Source organism: Euphorbia lathyris, chromosome 10 (assembly GCF_963576675.1).
Source record: "Euphorbia lathyris chromosome 10, ddEupLath1.1, whole genome shotgun sequence".
Classification (NCBI taxonomy): domain Eukaryota; kingdom Viridiplantae; phylum Streptophyta; class Magnoliopsida; order Malpighiales; family Euphorbiaceae; genus Euphorbia; species Euphorbia lathyris.
In genome coordinates, this window is record NC_088919.1 from 31,073,454 (window position 1) to 31,097,153 (window position 23,700).

The following is a 23,700-nucleotide window of genomic DNA, read 5'->3' on the forward strand; positions in this document are numbered from 1 at the left end:
TCATATAATTTTTTTCGTTAGGATATTTTGTAAGTTATTTTATTATATTTATTAAATATATATTAGATTAGATATAATATCTATAATTTAATGGAAGCAGAGAGAAATTAGAACTCTCCTAGTTAGTTTTTCTCTGCTTTCATTATTATATATAATAGGGTTAAGGTGCAAAAATACCCCTAACGTTTTGGGTCAGGAGCAATTTTACCCCTAACGTCTAAAATGGTGCAATTTTGCCCCTAACGTTTGTAGTCAAGAGCAATTTTACCCTTAATGTTGGTAATTTAGGCTAATTTCAGACACTATTATAAAACACATATATTTTTATTCATTATTTTGCACCAATTGCATATCAATTCATTCTAAAAAAAGGATTTCATGTTTTTTTGTAATTTAATAATAGAATCGGAGATTAATATTTATAAATTCGGTGAATTTTTTGGTGTAATTCGTATAAAACAGTATATTTTTTTTTATTTTTAATATTTTGTTCACATCCCAACATATGTTTATGATTTGTTACTAATAAAATGACGCACATGTGAAGTGTAGATAATAAGATTCATGACAGAAAGGCAGTTTGATGAATTATTTCTGAAATTGACCCAATTTATCAACGTTAGGGGTAAAATTGCTCTTGGCTACAAACGTTAGGGGTAAAATTGCACCATTTTAGACGTTAGGGGTAAAATTGCCCATGACCCAAAACGTTAGGGGTATTTTTGCACCTTAACCCTCTATAATAATATAGATATAGAATCCATCACTAAAAATGACAAAGAAACTTAGAATGGTAATTGTGACAAAACATGATTTATAATTGAATTAAATTTCATTGCAAGAATAATGTTTCAATACCTCTTTAATTATTTTCTTCAATATGTCTTCGACTTCAATAAACAACTATTGTGTGAAATTTTATATCTCTTCGTACAAAAAATGCATAAAAATAAAAAATTCAATCCATATAAATTAGATAAACCCAAATTAAAAAAACAGTGGACTTCACCATGTTCTGAATTTGGAAAATTAATCTAAATCCAATTAAACCTAACATTGAGTTCATATAAAGCCGAAAATCCATATTTTAGTTAGAGTTAACGATCGAAACGATTACACCTAGCAACTTATACTAAAAAGGAATGAAAATATACAAATATTTATTTAGTCATTTTGAAAAAAAATATAAATAAAAAAAATATAGATAAGGCAGCGAACAACACAATTGAGAACAAAATAACTACTGCACATGAAAAAAAATTGAATAATTACATTCGGAAACATAACGATTTCCTGTAATTTCTAACACAGTTGTTTTCCCGATTTCAGTTGTTTATGCCTCTTTTATTTCTATCCGATTTCTTCAATTGAAGATATTAAAGTCTAAATTCTCCCAATTCTTGAAAAAATTCTATTAATACAGTTTATCAATGGAAATCACTCTTAAATAAATCTGAATCTTTTGATAAAGTAAGAAAAAAATTATAAACTATATTATTTGAAGTAAGAATAAAATTATAAGATTAAGAACAAAACTAATATATAATCAAAATTAAATGAAATTTTTGATTTTCGGTGACCAATGAATATAATGATGAAATACTATATATCATGCTTTATATATAGGTTTATTTGTGACTTTTGAATTCCCTTCACTTAGTGTTTTTTCATCTTCTTGTAATTCATACTTTGTTTTATTACTTTAATTAATTGACAATAAATAATGCGTTAATATAATACTTATGATATAGAGATAATAAAAGTTCATTAACTCATTTATTTATTTTTCAAAAAAAAAAAACTCATTTATTCCTTTTGATCCTACGATGCCAACTAAGCCAAAAAGGCTCTAACACACTTCTTGTAAATTCTCTATGCTTCCGCTATTATATATAGTATAGATAGTATAGATGATATAGAGATAATAAAAGTTCATTAACTCGTTTATTTATTTTTCAAAAAAAAAAAAACTCATTTATTCATTTTGATCCTACGATGCCAACTAAGCCAATAAGGCTCTAAAACACTTCTTGTAAATTCTCTCTGCTTCCGCTATTATATTTTTCAAAAAAAAAAAAACTCATTTATTCCTTTTGATCCTACGATGCCAACTAAGCCAAAAAGGCTCTAAAACACTTCTTGTAAATTCTCTCTGCTTCCGCTATTATATATAGTATAGATATGTGAAGTTCGGCCTACACCATATTCCAAGGGTTGGAAATTTCGGCCAACATAGATTGAGGAAGAAATCATCCCACTTGTCTCCATTCGATTAACTGCTATCTCTATTTCTATTTCTCTTTCCTTGATCTTGTGTTGATTTGTTAGAGGTAATCTTTATTGATTGCTATTACTTGGTTGAGATTCTAATCATTTACTTGTTGTTTTTGTTTGCACTCGTGAAACTTGGGATTAAGAGTTGTGGGCACTTTGTTTGCAACTGTAGATTGATCGTCAATAAAGGTATTTCCAGTGGCGGAACCAGGACCCTGAATGACCTAGGGCTCAAAATATCAGTAAAAAAAATTCAAAACGTAAAAAAAAATCGAAATTAACTGTGCGGTACCAAAAACTTTTTAGCCTCCAACGCATTAAAACTGTAAAAATGTTATTATTTTTTTAGGAACTAGCATTGAACTAATAGAAAATTAAACATGTTTTCTTTTTTTAATGATAAATACGTAATAAAAATGAATATTAAATATGTTTACTTTTTCTAATGGTAAAGACATATTATAAATGAATTCAAAAGTGTTATCAAAATAAAAATAAAGAGTCCATTTAAGTTAATTAATAATGGTAACATGTTTTTATAATTATTGAAAAATAAAATTAAAATAAATAAAAACTTTTTAAAAGAAAATGAGGTTGAAGGGAGTTGAACATAAGACATCTCAAATAGAAATAAGCATCCTTAACCATCTCATCTACCTTTAAACATTGAAATAATACTATATAGAGTTAATATAATTATTTCCAAAATATTACCAGACACCATTACTAAAAAAAAAAATTCTCAATTCTCCGGCGGCCTGCCGAGACTCGAGCCCCCCAATCCCCCCGGTTCCGCCCCTGGGTATTTCGTTTTATCCCTCTTTATATGAAATAACGTTTAACGAATCTGGGGTTAAGGGAAATAGGTAAAAAAATTTATATTTTCATTGTGCCTGTGTTTGTTTATTTTCCTTTCAAAGACTTGGTAATGTGAGCATGGACCTTCTGGCCAAATTAGCAATAAAACAATTAGTTGAAGGACTGTTAACTCTGAAATTTGAAAAGAATCAATTGTGCAATGTTTGTCAAGCTGGAAAGCAAACTAGAAAATCTTTTAAAAGTAAAAATTACCAAACGTCATCTGGAACTACTACACTTAGATCTTTTTGGACATGTACAACCTCTGAGCTTAGGCGGAAGAAGATTCACACTTGTAGTAGTAGATGATTTTTCTCGGTATACATGGGTCATCTTGCTCATTGGCAAAGATGAAACATTCGAGACATTCTCACCCCTCTGTAAAAGAATAGAGAAGGAAAAGGACTTAAAAATCGCTCATGTCAGCAGTGATAATTGTGGAGAATTCAAAAACCAAATGTTTGATGAATTCTGTGATACTAGAGACATTGACCATAACTTCTATGCTCATAGAACTCCTCAACGGAGTGAGGTAGTTGAAAGGAAGAACAGAACGTTAGTTGAAATGGCTAGGACAATGCTGAGCGAAAACAAGCTTCCGAAGTATTTTTGGGAAGAAGCTGTTAACACAGCGTGTTACATTCTCAATAAGGTTCTAGTTAAACTTATACTGAACTAAGATACGATACTTCCAAACTTTTAGTTGCAAATGTTTTATTTTAAACACTAAATACATATATAATCAATTCCAAATATCTCGAATTATAATTAGAGGAAATAAATTAAAACTTAATAATAATTATTTAGATAAAGCAATCATGAAAATGCATTCAAAAGAAAAAAAAATTATTAAGGACAATTTTGAACCATTAACTATTGACCCTAAATTCATGAACAATGCATGGATTTTTTTTTTTTTTTTTTGACAATATCAGGATCATGGATAGTTAAATTTGGTTAGAATCGGATACTTAATTAGAGTTAATTGTGGTTAAGAGATTTTTTTTTTGATAAACATACTTCTTCATTAAATGAAAAAAAGTACCAATACAATCATAAAACCACAAGGAATAAAATCCTAACAAAACCACAAAGGGACGAAATTGACTACAAAGAGCATGAAAAACCCATAAAAGGTATAAAAAACACAAAAAAACAATGAAACATATAGTTCTTGGAAATCAAAATCTGTAGAAGAGCAACTGCAGCAATCTGATCTTCATCATTCAGATCCTTTCGAATATTTGGATCAGAATCCTTTCTTTTGTTGCAATCACATAAATCTATTGATCTATGTATAAGATAAATCGTTTCCGCACTTGCTAAATCCGAAAAAGATATAAATAAAAGAATGATTGTGGTTAAGAGATTTAACAAGTATAAATGTTGATTAGGATAATTAATTGATAATTGATTGGGGACAAAAAGATTTTTTTCCTATCAAATCTAACCGGAAAAAAGGCTGAAAAAACGACGCACTTCATTTCTCAACATCACAACCCACATCCAACATTCCCTCCGCAATTTCCCAAAGAACCCTAAAATCACTGCTTTTGCCGCCACTTTTCAAAATTCCTCCCACCCACTATTTCTTCTTCTCAACTCTCTCTCTCCTCGTTACATTACTTTCCTATCTCTTCTTCTTTCCTTTTCAATTACGTTCTCCCTTATTCGTCCCTCTAATCTCTTCCAATTACGGGACTGAAATCGTTCAAGGAGGCAGCATATTTCTCAGATGAATTGATGAGAAGCAGATGGACATCTGTGCTGCTGTGCAGGAGTTTCACGGTGAGGTTTTAGATAGCAAGTTTATTACTAAATCTGGACAAGGAAACTATTTGGAGGATATGGAAATTACGAAGACACGGAAGGAGGCTGCTGAAAAGCAAGTAAAGGTGGAAACTTTGCAGATACATGAGTCTGCTCGAACCAGCGAGCAGGTCGATCAGAAGGTGAAGACGGTTAAAGAGGAGACCCAAGATTTTGTGGAAAATCTTGAACCAAAGTTTGAAGGCGAAGAGCGCAAAGATAGAGGTGGTAAGAAGAGAAAGGCGGAAACTTTGCAGATTAAGGAGTCTCACTCTGGAATTGATGAGCAGATGGGCGAGGATGTGAAGACGCTGAAAGAGGAGAACCCCTTTGTCGTTGAGACAATGAAAGAAAAAGCTGAAGGTGAAGAGGTTCTAATTGGGGCTGGCCGTGTTACGCCTCAGGGAGCCAAGCAATCTATGGAAGAACAAGTACAGGAGACTCATTTTGTTCAAGGAAACAGCAAGAAACTGAAAGGAATTGACGATAAATCAATGGAATTTTGTGCTCATCTGGATGCATCTCCAGGCGGTATAGCAGGTAATAATTTAATTACTAAAATTGGAGAAGAGAACTATCAGGAGGCAATTAAAAGTAAGCAAACAGGGGAGGAAAGTAGTGATAAAAAGCTGGAAACTATTCTTTCTGATGAAGACAGAGGTACGAGCTCAGCAAAAAAACGTGGTAGGAAACCAAACAAATGTGTTAGGAAGCCAAAAAATGGTTGTATTGATGAGCAGAGTGTTGGGAAGGTAGAAGATGAGAGCATAGTTACTGCCGAGAATATGGAAGAGAAATTTGAAGACGAAAATGCTGGTGTGAGCCATACTTGTGAAAGGGGTGGTGAAGTGGGAAGAACAGCTAGTGGTAGTAAAGTTACCTGCCAAAATCATATAGAAAATGCTTTATACTCTGACAAAGAAAGAGAAGACGGTGAAGAATTGCAGGACAATGATGGAAAAGGTAAGAATAATGAATATGGTGAGAAGGGGCATGATTTAATGACTTTTGATTTATATGGAGTCAAAGAAACCACTTCTGCTGAAACGCTAGAGGACATGTCGGATGAGGTTCCCCCGAAAAGGCAGGGTAGAAAGCAGAAGATGGATACTGATACAAGGCAACATAATGGTTCTATAGGATTGAATGGTAGTTATTCAGAGAGGCTGAGACCTAATAGAAAGGTGAGCTATACTGATGGGTTTGAAGGGCATGATTTGGTGGAGAAGAAGCCACCTAAAAAAACTACAATACTCACAGGAAGGGAAGGTTTAGAATCTGGAGCAGTTAATGAAAATAGAGATTTGGATGAAGGAAATAGAAAGAAAAGGAGGCAAAGAGGTCAGAAAACACAAAAGGAGAACAGTGGTGGTAAAGGGTGCAGAGGTGATTCACAAGCCACGCAGCATGATGGAGAGGAAGTTAAAATTGTGAAGCGCAATAAGCAGGTGGTGATATTGTATGCCTAGTAGGTCGTTACATAATGCCTGTTTGTTTATCTTTATCTTTCTTGATTTGTTTTTCTCTTTATGGAATTTGCAGTATACAGAAGAAGTTTGCTTAATGTGCCATCAGTGCCAGAGAAATGACAGAGGATGTGAAGTCATTCGGTGTCAGAATTGCAAGAGAAAGCGCTACTGCTCTCATTGCTTGCATACCTGGTATACATTTATACATGAATTGCTTAGTCTCTTCCATTTTTTTCACATCAGAGCCTGATTTCCTACTACGAGTTAGGAATATGATTTTTTTCCCCTGTGTCACGAGGCAGTGAAGTCTTTATGTAGTTCAAATTGCACTATGTGAAAAAGTTCATCGAGTACTAAACTTCTACAACATTAAACCATTGCAATTGAATAAGAAGTAATTCCACTATATCGGGGGAGTTGGGTTTATTAGGGCTTAAAACCCGGCTTTTCTATCATGAGATAGGATTACAATTATTGTATGATAGAGAATTGCTTACTGATGAGTATGTTAATCACTCCTTGGATCACAATGATAGTGTACCTAGAGTCCTATGAGTTTATTCCAGGCGCAAGAAGAGTGGAAAGAAAGGGAATTGAGGACCACGCTTCTGTTTAAAAGTTAGTTATGCTTTTTACTACTAGGGGTATTGAGCTGGCTGTTTAGGGGGGTATTGTATTATTAGTTTAAATGGTCTGTTTCTCGTTTGTGAGTAGGTAAGAAGAATTATATTGAGTTTCATGTTTGGCTCTGCATCTTTAAATCAGAGAGAGGGTTTGCAGGTTGTTCCTCATATTCATTTACCTTATATTGTTTTTCAATATCTATTATATTATTTGTCTTTTCCTAAAGCCATTCCTTTGTGAGAGTGTGAGAGAGGGCTGTACCAATACAAATATCCCTTATCTAAATCCTTTTGAGTTCATTTCATGTGTTTGAGGAAGGAAAGCTCTCATACCAATGTCAGGATTAGGAATGCTGACAGTAGGAATTAGGGCAGAAAATAGAATTTACGGGAAGAGAAGAACATAGGAGGAAGGTTACCGATAAATAGGAAGAAAAAAGTAGAGAAGAGAGGAGAGGAAGAAGAGAGAGGAATAACTTTTATTTTTTTTTGATATCCCTCCTTACAAAGGCATGACTCCTAATATAGGAAAAGGTACTGTAATACCTACAGTTGTCTAACTAACTTCTAATATCGTGATAGAATATGATGGGGGGAGATGAACCGCCACTGATGACGACGATGAGTGATGAAGGTGGAGAATTTAAGGTCCTTGAGTTCCATGTGATTTCTGATGATGATGCGTTGCATGGTAAACCACACTTAACTTCATCTCTGATAAATTGGTTCAGATGATGGGTTTTCCAACTAAACCTGTTCCGCAACTCAAGGTTAAATTGGGCGATGGCTTTTGTATTGACATCACTAAAAAATGTGAAGTTGGAAATCTCGTTCTGGGTTCTTACACCTGTTCAATTGAGGCGCATGTACTTAATTTGCGAGATTTGGATTTGGTATTGGGTATCGCTTGGCTTAGAACTTTGGGGAATGTTCTTAACAACTGGGACACCAAACTTGTGCATTTTTGGAGTAACTGGCACCGATATGAATTAAAGGCTATTAGCTAAGTTCAACAATCCTTGGGTCTTCTGAAATATTGGCTTGAAGACGGTTTGGGTGACTTGACTAGCATTGAACAAGCACTTGATAGTGGAGATTGTTTGGGCCAGAGACAATTAGCATCTCAAGGGCATCCCCCTCTAAACTACATCTTATAATGTTATTGTTGATTTTTTCTTCTTTTGATTTTTCTACTTTGCCTCCTTCACGGATGATTGATCATTCGATTAATCTCCTTCCCGTTCAAGGGCCAATCAGTATACGCTCTTATCGTGACCCCATATTTCAAAAGGAGGAGATACAATGTCAGGTAAAGGAATTGTTGGCAATGGGCATGATTTGACCCAGTCAAACTCCATTTTCAAGTCATGTTCTCCTTGTAAAGAAGAAGTACGACAAACAGTAAAGAGTAAGCAAGAATCCTATAAAATATTAGGGAAAGGTAGGAGTGATGAGAACTACGAAAAATACAAAGAGGCTAAAAGGGAAGTAAAGAAGGTCATACGAGATGCTAGAGCAAAGGTGAATCGGGATCTGTATACCAGATTGGATACGAAAGAAGGGGAAAGAGACATATATAGAATTGCTCGGATGAGAGATAGGAAGACGCGAGATCTCGGAAAAGTTAAATGTGTGAAGGATGTGGACCAGAAAGTCCTAGTTGGAGATAAGGATATCAAGGAACGATGGAGGTCCTATTTTGATGACTTATTTAATGGAGATCGCAGACAAGATGTTGGAGATATAAGTATCCATCACGATATGATAAATCATGAATGCATGCGAAGAATTCAAAAGGGTGAAGTCGAAATGGCATTAAGTAAGATGAAGTTGAAGAAAGCAGTAGGACCTGATGGCATCCCTATTGAGATTTGGAGATGTTTGGGAGAAAGAGGAATCGAATGGTTGACGACGTTCTTCAACAAAATTTGGAGAAACAATAAGATGCCATCAGAATGGAGGAAAAGTATCTTAATCCCTTTGTATAAGAACAAAGGCGATGTCCAAGACTGTGCTAACTATCGGGGAATCAAATTAATGAGTCACACTATGAAACTTTGGGAGCGAGTGATCGAACAAAGGCTAAGGAGGACGGTGAAGATCTCGGAAAACCAGTTTGGCTTTATGCCGGGAAGATCAACTATGGAAGCCATCCATCTAATGAGACAATTAATGGAACACTATCGAAATAAGAAGAAAGACTTGCATATGGTTTTCATTGACCTGGAGAAAGCATATGATAAGGTACCAAGGGAAGTACTTTGGTGGGCCTTGATAAGGAAAGGCATTTCGCGGAAATATATTGACATCATAAAGGGCATGTATGAGGGAGCATGCACAAGTGTACGTACTAGTGTTGGGAAGACTGAAGAGTTTCCTATTACGATTGGAGTGCATCAAGGTTCCGCACTAAGCCCATTTCTTTTTGCCATCGTTATGGATGAACTAACAAGTTCACTTCAAGATGGGATACCATGGTGCATGCTGTTTGCAGATGATATTGTGTTGGTTGATGAGACGAAAGGAGTGGAGAGGAAGTTGGAACTATGGAGACAAACTCTAGAATCTAGAGGCTTTAAGTTGAGCCGAAGTAAGACAGAATATTTGGAGTGTAAGTTTAGCGGCCATAGGAGTAGGGAGGCAGGGACAATCACCCTAGATGAGAGAGTTGTTTAGGCCTCGGATTGCTTCCGATATTTAGGATCTATTATCCAGACGGATGGAGAAGTAGATGGAGATGTTGCTCATAGGATTAAAGCTGGTTGGTCGAAGTGGAAGAGTGCTACGGGTTTTCTTTGTGACCCCGGCATGCCTAATAGATTGAAGGGGAAATTCTACCGGACGGCAATTAGACCAGCATTGTTATATGGTACGGAGTGTTGGGCAGTGAAACACTGCCACATCCATAAGATGTCGGTGGCGGAGATGCATATGTTGAGATGGATGAGAAAGGATCGGGTGAGTAATGAAATAATTAGGACAAAAGTAGGGGTCACATCTATTGAGAATAAAATGAGAGAAAACCGACTAAGGTGGTTTGGCCATGTGAGACGTAGAGCGCTTGATGCGCCGGTTAGGAGAACCGAAGAGTGGCAAAGGGATGTAGTGGTGAGGGGTAGGGGAAGACCTAAGCAAACTTGGAGGAGGGTGATCGAGAGTGATATGAGTTTACTGGGAATTGAGGAAAATATGGTAGTGGATAGGACGGAGTGGAGGGAGCGAATTTGTGTCGCTGACACGACTTGATTTCACGATTTTATATGATGGTTCATGTTAGCCGACCCCGAATCATTTCGGGACTAAGGCTTTGTTGTTGTTGTTCTCCTTGTAAAGAACAAAGATTTTGACTTGGCGATCATAAGGCATTGAATAAAGCCACTGCTCCCGACAACTACCCTTTACCGATCGTTGATGAATTGCTTGATGAGCTCTATGGGTCAAGTATTCATGCAAAGATTGATTTGAAATCGGGTTTGTACCATATTTATATGCCAAAATGGGATGGGGAGAAAACTACCTTCTGCACATATGACGGCCACTATGAGTTTTTGGTTTTTCTCTATGGTATTTTAGTTTTCAACCCTATTTGGGAAACTCACCTGCATCATTTGTCCCTCGTTTTACAGATCCTAACAGATTTGAAGAAGCTTTGTTTGGTCATACTTTGATTGAATATTTGGGTCATGTGGTCTCGTCTCAGGGTGTGGCAGTTGACCCATCCAAGACCATTTCAGTACTTGATTAGCCAATTCCAACTTCAGTGAAAGGAGTGCTCTGATTTTTGGGACTCACTGGCTATTATTGGAAATTAGCTTCTTACTGTGCTTGCCAAAAAGGATAATTTTCGGTGGGGACCCTCTAGCACAATCTACATTTGATGAATTGAAGCATCCGATGAGTTCTATCCTTGTTTTAGCTCTTTCCAATTTCAACCAACCCTTCATCATAGAATGTGATGCATCTGGCAAAGGGTTGGGCGATGTCCTTATGCAAAATAAACATCCCATTGCTTATTACAGCTAGGCTCTTTCCGAGCGAAATTTGGCTAAGTTTGTTCATGAAAAGGAAATCATGGCCTTAGCTTTGGCCATCCAACATTGGACACCCTACTTGTTGGGAAGACAGTGGTACTAACCTATCAATGGAGCCTTCACCACTTTTTTGCAGCAGCGAATTATCGGTTGAGTAAATTGATGGGGTACCGTTGTTCAGTATAAGTCTGGTAGCACTAATTGAGCGGCTGGCGGCTTGTCTCGCCAACATGAGTCACATTCTGATTCCTAAGTCCAGATTACGGTCTCTTCTCCAACCTGGCCCGCTGGTCATCAATTGCTTGATGAAGTCCAATCTAATTCCCAACTCTTGTCCATTATAAGTGAACTCTAGCAGAATCCTCAAGCTAAACCGATCTTTGAATTGGCAAAAGGTTTGTTATACTATAAGGGACATTTAGTCATCTCTGCTTCTTCCAAGTGGATTCCCACTTTGCTTGCCGAATTTCACAACACTCCTTCGAGTGGGCATGTCTATTATCAAACTTACAGGCGTCTTGTTGCTAATTTATACTAGATGGTTATGATAAAGGATGTTCAGAAGGTTGTGCAAAATTGTAGTATTTGTCAACGATATAAGGTGTCTACTCAGGCTCCCAGGGGGATTGTTACAACCTTCACAGATCCCAAAATCGAAGGGTTATGAGGCCGTTCTGGTAGTTGTGGATTGAGTGTCTAAGTACAATTATTTTGCCCATTTGAAACACCCATGTACTGCCAAATAAGTGGCTGAAGTATTTGTGAAAGAAATAGTTCGCCTGCATGGCTTCCCCTGGTCTATAATCACCTATCAAGACCCTCTTTTCCTCAGTCAATTCTGGCAGCAATTATTCAAGTTTCAAGGTACTCAGCTTTGTCACACCTTTGCTTACCACTCAGAATCTTATGGGCAAACCGAGGTCATCAATTGTTGCCTTGAGACTTATTTGCGCTGTTTCACTGCTGATCAGCCTAAGCAGTGGTCATTTTGGCTCCCTTGGACAGAGTTTTGGTATGAAACCACCTTCCATATCTCTATTGGCATGACCCATTTGAAGCTGTGTATGGACGCAAACCGCCTATGGTTGTGCAATTCATTCCAGAAGAAGTTAAGGTGGAGGCTGTTGCTAGAGAATTAGCTCATCGAGATGGAGCTTTGCGGCAATTTGAGCTTCATGTACACTGTTCAGATGAAGGTCCATGCTGATAAGCATTGTTGTGAGGTCCATTTTGAGGTTGGTGATTGGGTTTATTTGAAGCTACGTCCCTATAGACAGCATTCTGTTGTACGTCTCATCCATTCCAAACTTTCAGCACGCCACTAGGTCTAAGATTGGAGCTGTAGCTTATAAGCTTCAATTACTTGCTACATCTAAAAATCACCCTATTTTCCATGTTTCCTTTCTGAAAAAAGTTTTGGGTCCCCATGAATCTTCCTTGGAACGGCCAGCAGAATTAAATTTGGATGCTGCTGATTCTTTAATTCTGGAACTGATTTTGGCTACTCAACATATTCAGCAAGATGGTACTATTACCCAGTGGCTAGTCAAATGGAAGACTAAGAGCATTGATGAATCTGACTCGGGAAGATGCTTTGGTGATCCGCACTGAATTCCCAGATTTAAGGTCTTGAAAAAAAAGTCTCAAGGACAAGACCTTACTTGAAGCGTGTGTTAATCATTCCTTGGATCACAGTGATAGTTACCTAGTGTCCTACGGGTTTATTCTAGGCGCAAGAAGAGTGGAAAGAAGGGAATTGAGGACTACACAGCTGTTTAAAAGTTAATTATGCTTTTTAAGAGTTTCTTATGCTTTTTACTACTAGGGGTAGTGAGCTGGCCATTTAGGGGTACCGTATTATTAGTTTAAATGGTCTGCTTCTCGTTTGTCGGTAGGTAGGAAGAATTATATTGAGTTTTCATGTTTGGCTCTACATCTTTGGATCAGAGAGAGAGGGGTCTATAGGTTGTTGCTCAGATTCATTTAGCTTTTACTGTTTTTCAATCTCTATTGTATTGTTTCTCTTTTCCTAAAGCCATTCTTGTGTGAGAGGGGGCTGTATCAATACAAATATCCCTTATCTAAATCCTTTTGAGTTCATTTCCTATTATTGTACCATATGAAAAAGTTCATTGAATTCTACAAGACTTTTACAGCATTAGATAATTGCAATTAGATAATCAGTATTTTGTCGCTGCAATGGTTAGAATCTGTAAAAATGTTTAGAAAGAGTAATAACGGAATGAATTGTTATTGTAGGTAATTGCAGGGCCTTTTCGACAAACCTATATCCATTTTCTAGTAAAAAATTATTTCTTTCGTTGTAGTAAAATTATGTTTTTAGGTTAACTAGTTCATAAAAAAGAAATACTACTTGGTTCCTTTGCTAGTTTTGGAAGATGGCACTTCTTTTGTTATTGCCCTTAACATCGTCGGATTTCATTTATTCAGGTTCCATATATTTTTAGGTGTTACTTGGTGCCTGATACCATGAGTTATTATGCCTTGACCTTGACCATGCTTTCATATTTTTCTTTATTTGAGATTTTTTTATTTTTATTTTTAACCTTGGTAGATATGTTAATTATTTAGACCGAGATATCCAAGAAAAGATAAAGCTGAAGTCCTGCTTGGATTTAAATGCAGGATAATTGCATAAAATAGATTATGACATTTATGTTTGAATAGGAGCATATTTTGCGTAACACTTTTTGCCATTTTTTTTTCTTCTTAATATTATTTCTTAAATTGCGTAGGTATCCCAAGATGACAGCTAATGAAGTTGCCGATGCTTGTCCAGTTTGTCTTGGAAACTGTAATTGCAAAGCTTGCATGCGTGATGCTTCAAAGGAGGTCAGTTCTTCTGCCTGGAAAAATTGTTCATCAGTGTTTCTGTCATATGCTACAACTAATCTTCCACTTCATACATTTATTTATTCCCTTTTTGCTTATTCCTGGCAGTACCTTAGCAGTCTAAGTGCATGGGGTGTCGATGAGGAAAAGAAAGTACCATATGCTAAGTATCTGCTCCACTGGATTCTTCCATACCTGAAGCAGTTGAATGAAGAACAGTTGATGGAGAGAAAAACCGAAGCTAGCATGCAAGGTAATCTGGCGTGCATGACATATACTTTGAGCTATGTTAAAGCATATCGACCTCGAAGTATGTATTTTTATGGCACTGTACTTTGTTATGTAGGAGCAGGTGGGTTCCTGCTCATGTGGTTGTCTGCATGCATCCTGACATTAATGTTTTGAAGTGCGTTTGTGTGTGGGCTTCTGTGAAAATGTAGATGTTTATTAATTGGCTGAATATCATTTGTGCAGGTTTATCACCTGAAGAATTAGACATACAAAATGCTAATTGTCCTGAGAATGAACGCATGTACTGGTAAGTGGTTCTAAAATTTCCTCCTTAAATTCTGTAGTTATTAAAGTTGGATCATGTTTACTGTCTTTCTTCCTTTTCACTTATTTAGATGTTGGTTGCAGTGACAGCTGCAGAACCTCCATCTTTGATTATCATAGAAGCTGTTCGGGGTGCTCTGATCTCTGTCTTGCTTGTTGTCGGGAGATCCGTGAAGGGTGCCTGCAGGGTAATGTCAAAGAGGAGGTTGTGGATTATGTTGACAGAGGGTTTGACTATTTACATGGCAAAGAGGGAGTAGTTAAAAAAGTTTCTAGGGTGCCAACTGATACTTGCACTGAGGATCTTCAGAGATCAAATTTTCAATGGAAGAAAAATGAAGATGGAAGCATTCTTTGTCGTTGTGGTTTGAGCAATCTAGATTTGAAAAGTATGTTCTCAGTAAATTTGGTTTCAGACTTAGTAAAGAGAGCAGAAGATGTTGCAGAAAGGCTTCGACTCGACATGGCTATCACTCCTCCTGAGCAATGTGAATGTTTTAATCTCGAAGGAGATGCTGATATCAGAAATAGTCAGTTATTGAAAGCTGCATCCCGTGAGAATACTGATGACAATTATTTATACTACCCAAGGGCTAGAGACATCACAGAGAAGGATTTGAAGCATTTTCAGTACCATTGGATGAGAGCTGAGCCTGTGATTGTTAGCAATGTTCTTGAAACTGGAACTGGCTTAAGTTGGGAGCCAATGGTCATGTGGCGTGCATTCCGCCAGATAAGAAATGAAAATCATGATACACTTTTGGACGTGAAGGCCATTGAATGCTTGGATTGGTGTGCGGTTAGTATACTTATCTTACTATTGCAATGTTTATTATTGGCTCAAATTGTTATCCTTATTTAAATAAAAATGTTACAAGTATTAAACATTTTTGAACATTTTCTGTTAATGGTAAAATTGGTGTATAGAAAATGTTTGGGGTTAGTCAACTCGTCACCTTACCTTGTTCCATTATTTGCTTCCAAACTGTTGCTTGGTTTCTTCTCTAATACTCTTCAACATGATCATGGATACTCGTCACCTTACGGTAAAACGTTGTTGCCGTGTGACCAGAGGTCACGGGTTCGAGTTTTAGGAGCGGCCTCTTGCCAATTAAATTGGCAAGGGAAGGCTTGCCCCCAATACACCCTTGTGGTGGGACCCCTCCCCGGACCCTCGCTCAGCGGGGACGCGTAATGCGACCGGGCCGCCCCTTTATCTCTTCAAACATAAGAGGGTCCTTATTGACTACACTTTTTCTATTCCTGTTTTTGTTGTGATTATTTTTCCCATATCATTTTATGAGTCCTGTTGAAATGTTGCTGTTAGGTACGATCTAATTAGATATGCTGAATGGCGATATGCAGGTTGACATTAATGTTCATGAATTCTTTGCGGGATACGTGAAGGGTAGATATGATATAAAGGGTTGGCCTCAGATATTGAAATTAAAAGACTGGCCACCATCTGATATGTTTGATGAGCGTCTTCCTCGACACGGTGCTGAATTTATTCGCTGTTTGCCATTCAAGGAGTACACGCATCCTCAGAAAGGACAATTGAATCTTGCTATCAGATTGCCTAAGGAATCTTTGAAACCAGATATGGGCCCGAAGACATATATTGCCTATGGATTTGCTGAAGAGTTTGGGCGTGGAGATTCAGTTACAAAACTCCACTGTGACATGTCTGATGCGGTGTGTTAAGCTCTCTCTCTCCCTACACACACACACATTAGTTTCAAATATATTGGTTTCCATCATATGAACATCTTTGCTATGCACCACAACCAAAAAATGACAGGCATCAAAAGGCCTAAGCGTTTTATCTTTTAAAATGAGAGAAAAAAGAAATTAATATAACATCAGTGAACGGAAATTCACTTCTTTGCTGTTCAAATGGTTAACACACTGAAGAATTCTCTACAACCTATGTATTCAGCATGCAGGAAACACTCATGTTTTTCAAGTGATTTGGTGTGGCAGCTTGGAGAAGCTGCCTTGTCCATTGTTCAATCTTCTGCAGCTTGAACAGTGAAAGGCGCTAGTTATCCAGCCAGTTCAATTGACTTTCTTTGGATTAAACTAAAATTGGTTAAAAGTCAGAAACAAACTGGCCCAAGGTCTTGTTGTTAATCCCTGTTCAATTGTCTAGTGCATCATTTTGGATAACAATGCTTTCTTTGTGGCAGTCATGTGCGACTTTAACTTCTTGTTATTTTCTCACAAAAGGTTTTCCCTTCATTACTGTTCATCTTTCATCATTTTATGAAAAACAGATCTAGCTCTTGTTTACTAACTAGTGGCTTCCTTTATTTATGGGATCTGGTGCACATCATGAAAGTCTTGATCTTTTTTTTTCTTCAAATGGCTGGAAAGTTGCCTATTGTTCCCTTCTCCCTCCAGATAGCATGCTAACCATCGGGATTACGTATTACCCTATAGAGTCAGTTTTTTGTTTTGGATTATATGATAGTATAATGGCCATCTTTGTCAATGGTTATCTAACGACTAATGCTCAACCTAGAGGTTGTAGTCGTAAGGCCTAAGAGCCGTGTGTCTTGATTGAAGATATTTTTGAAGGCAAGACTGATCAAACTCCCGTTCCTAGGATCTACTTATTAGGTGGGATATTTCATTTAATTGTTTTCTTGTTTCAGTTGCCAAGCTGGAGTAGATAATTTATTTTAGGTTCAATTATACAAGCATTGAAATTTGCCTCACTATTTCAGTATAGTAGAGCTTGTATGGTCATTTATAGGTGCTATGGCATTAAATGAGGTTCCGAAATGATTGCTTAGCCTTGAAATTGGTCTTCTAATCTTTAATTGTTAATCTATGCTGGAATTGATGGTTTCAGGTGAATATTTTGACACATATAACTGAAGTGACATTTAAGTCTGATAAACTTAAAAAAATAGAGGATTTGAAAAAGCGGCATGCGGAGCAAGACAGAAAAGAACTTTTTGGAAGTAATGAAATGGTGGAGGAAGATTCTGGGAGTAGGATGCATGTGAACATTACTAAGGCAAATGAATTGGAGAAGCAAGATGACGGAGGTGCAGTTTGGGACATATTCCGGAGAGAAGATGTTCCTAAGCTGGAGGAGTATCTAAAAAAACACTTCAGAGAATTTAGGCATATTCACTGCTGCCCATTGCAAAAGGTGATTTGTGGATTGATTTTGCTATTTATGTTTGTTTTCTAGCAAATGTAGTGTGATAATTTAATAACTTGTGGTTATTTGTCATGGTGAAGTTAAACCTCTTGAAGAGTCTGAAGAAGGAAAAGTGTAGTAATAATTGAACACAATGATTAATAATTATGTAATGATAAGCTCTGCATAGCTGGAAACATAGGATCTGTAATATAAATGATATGGTTTTTTTTTTTTTGGGGATGGGTGCTTCAGGGAAGTGTAGGTTTCTTTATTTGATTATGAAAGTTGGGATGATCCATGGTGACTGATTGTCCAAATGAGGACATGTGGTTATTAAGCAAGTTAATTGCAGTACTTCTGTCAGCTGAATATGTAGTTGTGGTCATTGTTAAGCTGATCTTTTTATACCCTTTTTTTCCTCCTTCTCTCCCTCTTGCAGGTTGCTCATCCTATTCATGATCAGACCTTTTATTTGAGTCTAGAGCATAAGAGGAAGCTGAAAGAGGAATATGGTGAGCCAAACATTATTTCATTTCTAATTTTAAATATTTGTCATTCCATTTTTCAAACTCAGTCTTCAAGTTATTGGTTCTTAAATGTGATACAGGAATTGAGCCATGGACATTTGTCCAGAGACTTGGGGATGCAGTCTTTATCCCAGCAGGTTGTCCTCATCAAGTACGGAACTTGAAGGTAACATAAATTGGTGAATCTTTGCTTCAAAAAGAATGAAAATTTGGTCCTGAATTTAATTTTGATCGTTTTGTTTGTCAAGATTTTGTTAAACAATGAGGCTTGGTTCTTAAGAGTCACGCATGTATCAGAAGTCTGAAGTAACTGTGAGCATAGTTGTTAGAATCGTACGAGTCGACTCGTACAATTCGATCCGATTCATGAAGATTTCGAGTCGTATCTATGGTATGACTCGAACTCTTCATGAATCGGCTGAGTCCACAGATTCGGTCGATTCATGAAACCATTTAAAAAAAAACTGTTTTCCATTTCTAAAAACTTAAATACTTCTGGAGAAGAAGTTATTTAATAAGAACTAATGAGAATTAACAGTATTTATTATTTAATAATAAGAAGTTATGGAATAGAAAATGACTCTTGGCTTTATAAATTCCAAACCTTCCCTCTTCACATCTATTTATTTCTTATTTAACATACTCTGCTCTACACTTCTATTATTTGTTATTTAACTGTACTTTCCTCTATTATTTCTTTCGATTATATTTAGGATTACAGTAAATTTGAATTTTAACTCAAGTGCTTTGTTATTAACTTGATATATAATTTTTATTTGGATATTAAAATTGCATTTTTAGACCAATATTTAAGTTAAATATGGTTAATATTTTATTGCCGTGTGACCAGAGGTCACGGGTTCGAGTCTTAGGAGCGGTCTCTTGCCAATTAAATTGGCAAGGGAAGGCTTGCCCCCAATACACCCTTGTGGTGGGACCCCTCCCCGGACCCTCGCTCAACGGGGACGCGTAATGCGACCGGGCCGCCCTTTTTTTTTTTGAATTTGATCCAAACCTTACGATTCGGTTCGATTCACGAGTCACGAGTCGAATCTCGATTTAACAACTATGACTGTGAGATGTTGTGTTTACTTTTCCGATGTTGGCTCAATCTCAGGACATCCTAATTGAAAGTTTATGTGCGGTGGGGGATGTTGATGCTTCTTAGAAAGCCTATAATTAAATTGTGAAGCTTTTGCTGCTTTGATGGTTGATTGCTTTTTGTTTCCAATTGGCTTGCCCTTGGGCCGTGCATGTTTGCTCATTATGCTCAGCCAGTAAGCCTAATTATCATTTTTCCATCTGTTATAGTCATGCATAAAGGTAGCAATGGACTTTGTTTCACCTGAAAATGTTGGTGAGTGTGTTCGTTTGACTGAGGAATTTCGTGCACTTCCCTCAAATCATCCATCTAAGGAAGACAAATTGGAGGTATAACTGGTCCCTAAATTATAGTTGTTTTCAAATATGTACTATTGCACTTTATGTTTTGGAATGCATTATGGCTATAGAAATGTTAGTTGGTGATGTAAAATGCTTCATGACTTGATTTGTTGATGGATTTTCTTTATTTATCTTTTTTTTGGTTTGTCCTTTTATCATTGGAAAATATATGTTTCCGGACTTTCATTATTGGGTAGGCTACTGGTACCTTTTGTTTTCTTTTTCTTTCAGTATTTTGATTTGAGCGTATTATACTGTCAGTGTCTTTAAATGCAGAAGGCTAGTTAGCGACCAGTGTAGGTCAGATATTATATACTTATGAGTGCAGACTTAAATTGAGTGGATTAGTTTATTTGCGGGAGAAATTAGGCTTTGCTATGTGAAAAGACTTTTTGAGTTGTAGGGTTGGCGGGGTTTGAATTTGGGGAATCCAGTCTGCCAAGAAAATATATTACCTGCCTCTGCTTGGGTTTTGGGCAGGGCAGGTAAAGGTAAATGACGACCTGTGTTGGGTATTATCATCTTCAATTCTTTTGTGTTCTTTTTATGTCTTTATTATTCAGTTCTCCTTTTCTATTTCAGTTATTTTTTAGAACTTTAAGCGCTGTCTGTGTGCATTCTTTTATTTTGAACTTACCTCAGTCCCTTCTTACATCAAATATGAATTAAAAATCATTAAAGTAAAATGTCACTAGGCAATGTAATTAGGAATGGTTTTTTTTGGGTAAAAAAAAGATCTTTAGTCCATAACACAATTAAAAAAAATATTTATCATGTATTGGAACTTGGATTTTGGATGGTCTTCCCATGTCCCTTGCTGCTTGAAAGCCAATCCAGGATTTATCAGGAATTCCTGGACTGCTGATTAAAAGCAATCTTTATTTTTTCATTCTCCTTTTTAATTACTGTTTTTGAAATTTTATGGCATGTGCACATATTCCAGTTACGTTTTAATTTTTAATCTATCCGGTGTTGCAACATCCATAAACTATAAAAAAAAAAAGGGCGGCCCGGTCGCATTACGCGTCCCCGCTGAGCGAGGGTCCGGGGAGGGGTCCCACCACAAGGGTGTATTGGGGGCAAGCCTTCCCTTGCCAATTTAATTGCCAACATCCATAAACTATAAATTAAAAATTTCCAAGTAAAATATCTATGAGTGAAATGATTAAAGCAACTACTATTTTGTATTGAAAGATGGGGATTTGGGAGGATTGGCATCCCATTACAGATATTAGAAGATAAACACAAAGTGTGCTGCTAGACAATTGTGAATGTGCTGAGTTGGGTAAAATGACCAATCTATTGGAAGGACTTCTTCAGTTGTGTACATGAGAAATGGTCCAAGGGCACCGCTACAGTATGTGTGAAACTTTGAGAAGTAGAGCTCTTTGCCATTTGCCTTCTAGAGATGCTTAAAAGTTAATGTGAAACTTGCAGAAGTCGAGCTTTTTATCATTTGGCTTCTAGACTCTAGAGACGCCTAAAACTTTTTTGACTAGCAAAACATAAATTGTAATAACCAAGTTTGCTTAAAAAATTCATTAATTCTCAATCCATGTTTGAAGATTAATTCAGTTGTTGAAGTTCAATCTTATATTTTTCTTCTTAGAAATTTGCTTATTGCTTATAGAGTTCTTCAAAGTTTAAGGAAAAAATCCCTACGTTTTGCAAGTCTTGCTTTTTAACTAGTAGGTAATTAATATGAACCTTATTCTGGAAGAAAAAACTACTTTTTCTAATTAAATATGTGCGGAGAACGTACTTTTAAGTTGCTGAATATGTTTGACAAAGAAAATTAAAGAATTATCATTTATTATTTGTAGCTTAAGTACAGCCTTGATACTGTTCTCTCTATCATCAGAGCTTTGCCATCCGATATTGATATCTGGAATCTTCTGCTTATGGCTCTGAGTACTGTAACCTAAATCCAGCCATTTCTTTAATTTTTTATTTCTTTTCTCAAAAATAAATTGGTTATACTCCTAATGTTGTTAATTAGGATCATTTATGCACTTGTTCATCTTGAAACAGGTGAAGAAAATGTATCTTCATGCTATGAAATGGGCTGTGGAATTTCTGGAGCAGGGTCGAGAGTGAGTAGCTAATTATACATGCTAGCATCTTTTATTATTTTTTGCTATTTCATCTTGAGCTTATGAAAATTGTTTCCTCGTTATTTTTTGGTCTTTGTGTTTTTATTTTGCTACTCAACTCCCCCCTATAATTGTGCTGACACTATCAGTTTAGGGTTATGCAACTGAAACTATGCAGTGTTCTAAATTTGATGTTTTGAAAAATGGAACGTGAATTCATTCCCATTTTAAGTAATTTGCTTCATGCTTTACAGCTTTAACTTGTCATCCATTGAAGAGGCAACTAATTTACTTGTTAAGTTGTGCACCTTTTACACTGGAATATGCTCTTACAGAGGACATTGTATTCCTTGTCTCCTCTACACTGGAAATTTATTTTGACAGACAATCTTTACCTTTTTCTCTTTCACTGTGATCCATTTGCATCTTGCATGTGGTATGCTGCTTTGTTTATCTGTACATATTCATTAATAAATCGTCATTTGTTGCTGAGAATTTCATGAAAACGTCTTCTTTTGCATCATAATGTGCCTTTTACATGGTTTAACCTTTGAATTCTAGGTGCTGTTGCGAGTTAAGCAAAACAAACATTGTGTTTGAAAGGCAACCTCATTGTGAATTACCATGAAACTACTGTTTAAGTATTATAGATGGAAAGGCGTGTATGAAAATACTGCACATTTTTCTACTCTAGACTTAGTTTGTTTATAAAACTGCTGTGTTATATTTGGGGATTGGCTTAGCAAATTTCATAAGCAAAGAAAATATGACGTTTGCCTATCACAAATAAGATATGAGCATATAGTTTTGATATCTATCTACTGAATTGTTTTGCAGGTATGAAACAGCAGTGTGCTCTTCTGTTTCTTTTGCAATATTAACCCATACCAAGAGGCTTAGGAACAATTATTTTTATGAATTCCAAAGCTTCTTTCGTTTCAAGTCATGATAAATGTTTCTGACATTCCTAGAGTTAATTGGATTGAAGTAAACCTGAACTTTGTACTGCTTGATTTTCAGAACGGTTGATCCAGCTGAGGATGATAAAACGCCATCGCGTAAGAAGAGTGTGCCTCAGAGGGGGAGAGGGAGAGGGAGAGGGAGAGGGAGAGGGAGGGGGAGGAGGAAGCAGGAATCTCGAGATGGATAGACATATGCTGGGTGTTTGGGCCTTTTTGAGTATCCTTGCCACACGCTCAAGCTGTTAAAAGTTTTTTTTTTAACAAATTACTAAATCTGATATGCCACCTTGGCATATGGATGTACATATTAGCTGGCTGGCGTCTTTTGTTGAATGCAAGCACTCTGTCCAAAATCTCTAATTATATGTGAGCAAGGATATATTGGTATAAAAGTGCAGATATTGTGTTATGGTGATAAAAGCAGTTTAGTTATGTGCGCTTTGCTTTCTCAAAGTGGTTATCCTAGCTAGTTTAAAAAGATTAGATTGCTTAGGGTTACTCGCCGCCTAAGAAATGGAATATGTGAAGTTATCAAAGATTGACGAGGATTATTATTTTTTTCAAATGAAATCTCGGATGCTCATACCTAAGAGATGATATGACTGGAGTTGGAGTTGGAATCATTTGCGGACGTTTTATATGATTTTTTTTCAAGGAAAATTGCAAATCTCTCTCTTCCTACTTCGTATTTTTTTTTGCATTAAATAATACTATTTAAGAAAATGAAATTTACTTCGCATTTTTTTTCAAATTGCAAATCCTGTGAAGGTAATAGTATTTAAGAACATGAAATTTATTTTGTATTTTTCGCAAAATGTGAAACTTGCGAAGGTCATTCACAGTTTTCACAAAATGCAAAGTAAAAGCCATATCCTTAAGTGATATTATCTTTGCATGTTTTGCATTTTGCAAAGTGGTATATAACATTAAAATCATAACAACAAGAGTGTAGTAATAATTCTACATTAAAATTATAACAACAAGAGTGTAGTAATTCTAACATTAAAATCATAATATTACTAAAACTTACAACAAGATTGCAACAA

At 36.3% G+C, this 23,700-nt stretch overlaps 1 protein-coding gene across 2 annotated transcripts; it reads left to right on the forward strand.

Moving 5' to 3' along the window:
- Positions 1–4,602: 4,602 nt before the first annotated feature.
- LOC136208554 (lysine-specific demethylase JMJ29-like) lies at positions 4,603–23,278 on the forward strand. 2 transcript variants are annotated; one of them, XM_065999528.1, is made up of 13 exons: positions 4,603–6,389; positions 6,484–6,602; positions 13,821–13,917; positions 14,026–14,170; positions 14,392–14,455; positions 14,557–15,271; positions 15,838–16,167; positions 17,330–17,635; positions 18,069–18,141; positions 18,237–18,322; positions 19,468–19,587; positions 21,631–21,692; positions 22,713–23,278. In XM_065999528.1, exons 1-13 carry the CDS (start codon positions 4,887–4,889, stop codon positions 22,840–22,842), a joined length of 3,750 nt encoding a protein of 1,249 aa, XP_065855600.1. In that variant the 5' UTR covers positions 4,603–4,886; the 3' UTR covers positions 22,843–23,278. The 2 variants fall into 2 exon arrangements, with proteins under 2 accessions (XP_065855600.1, XP_065855602.1); XM_065999530.1 differs by lacking the exon at positions 22,713–23,278 and adding an exon at positions 22,530–22,706.
- Positions 23,279–23,700: the final 422 nt, after the last annotated feature.

What these genes read in the sequence shown, in the direction of transcription:
- LOC136208554 (XM_065999528.1), top strand. Translation starts at nt 4,887, where the DNA reads ATGGACATCTGTGCTGCTGTGCAGGAGTTTCACGGTGAGGTTTTAGAT. An exon ending in TTGTGAAGCGCAATAAGCAG is followed by an intron (nt 6,390 to 6,483) that starts GTGGTGATATTG and finishes TGGAATTTGCAG; the next exon opens with TATACAGAAGAAGTTTGCTT. An exon ending in AACCGAAGCTAGCATGCAAG is followed by an intron (nt 14,171 to 14,391) that starts GTAATCTGGCGT and finishes TCATTTGTGCAG; the next exon opens with GTTTATCACCTGAAGAATTA.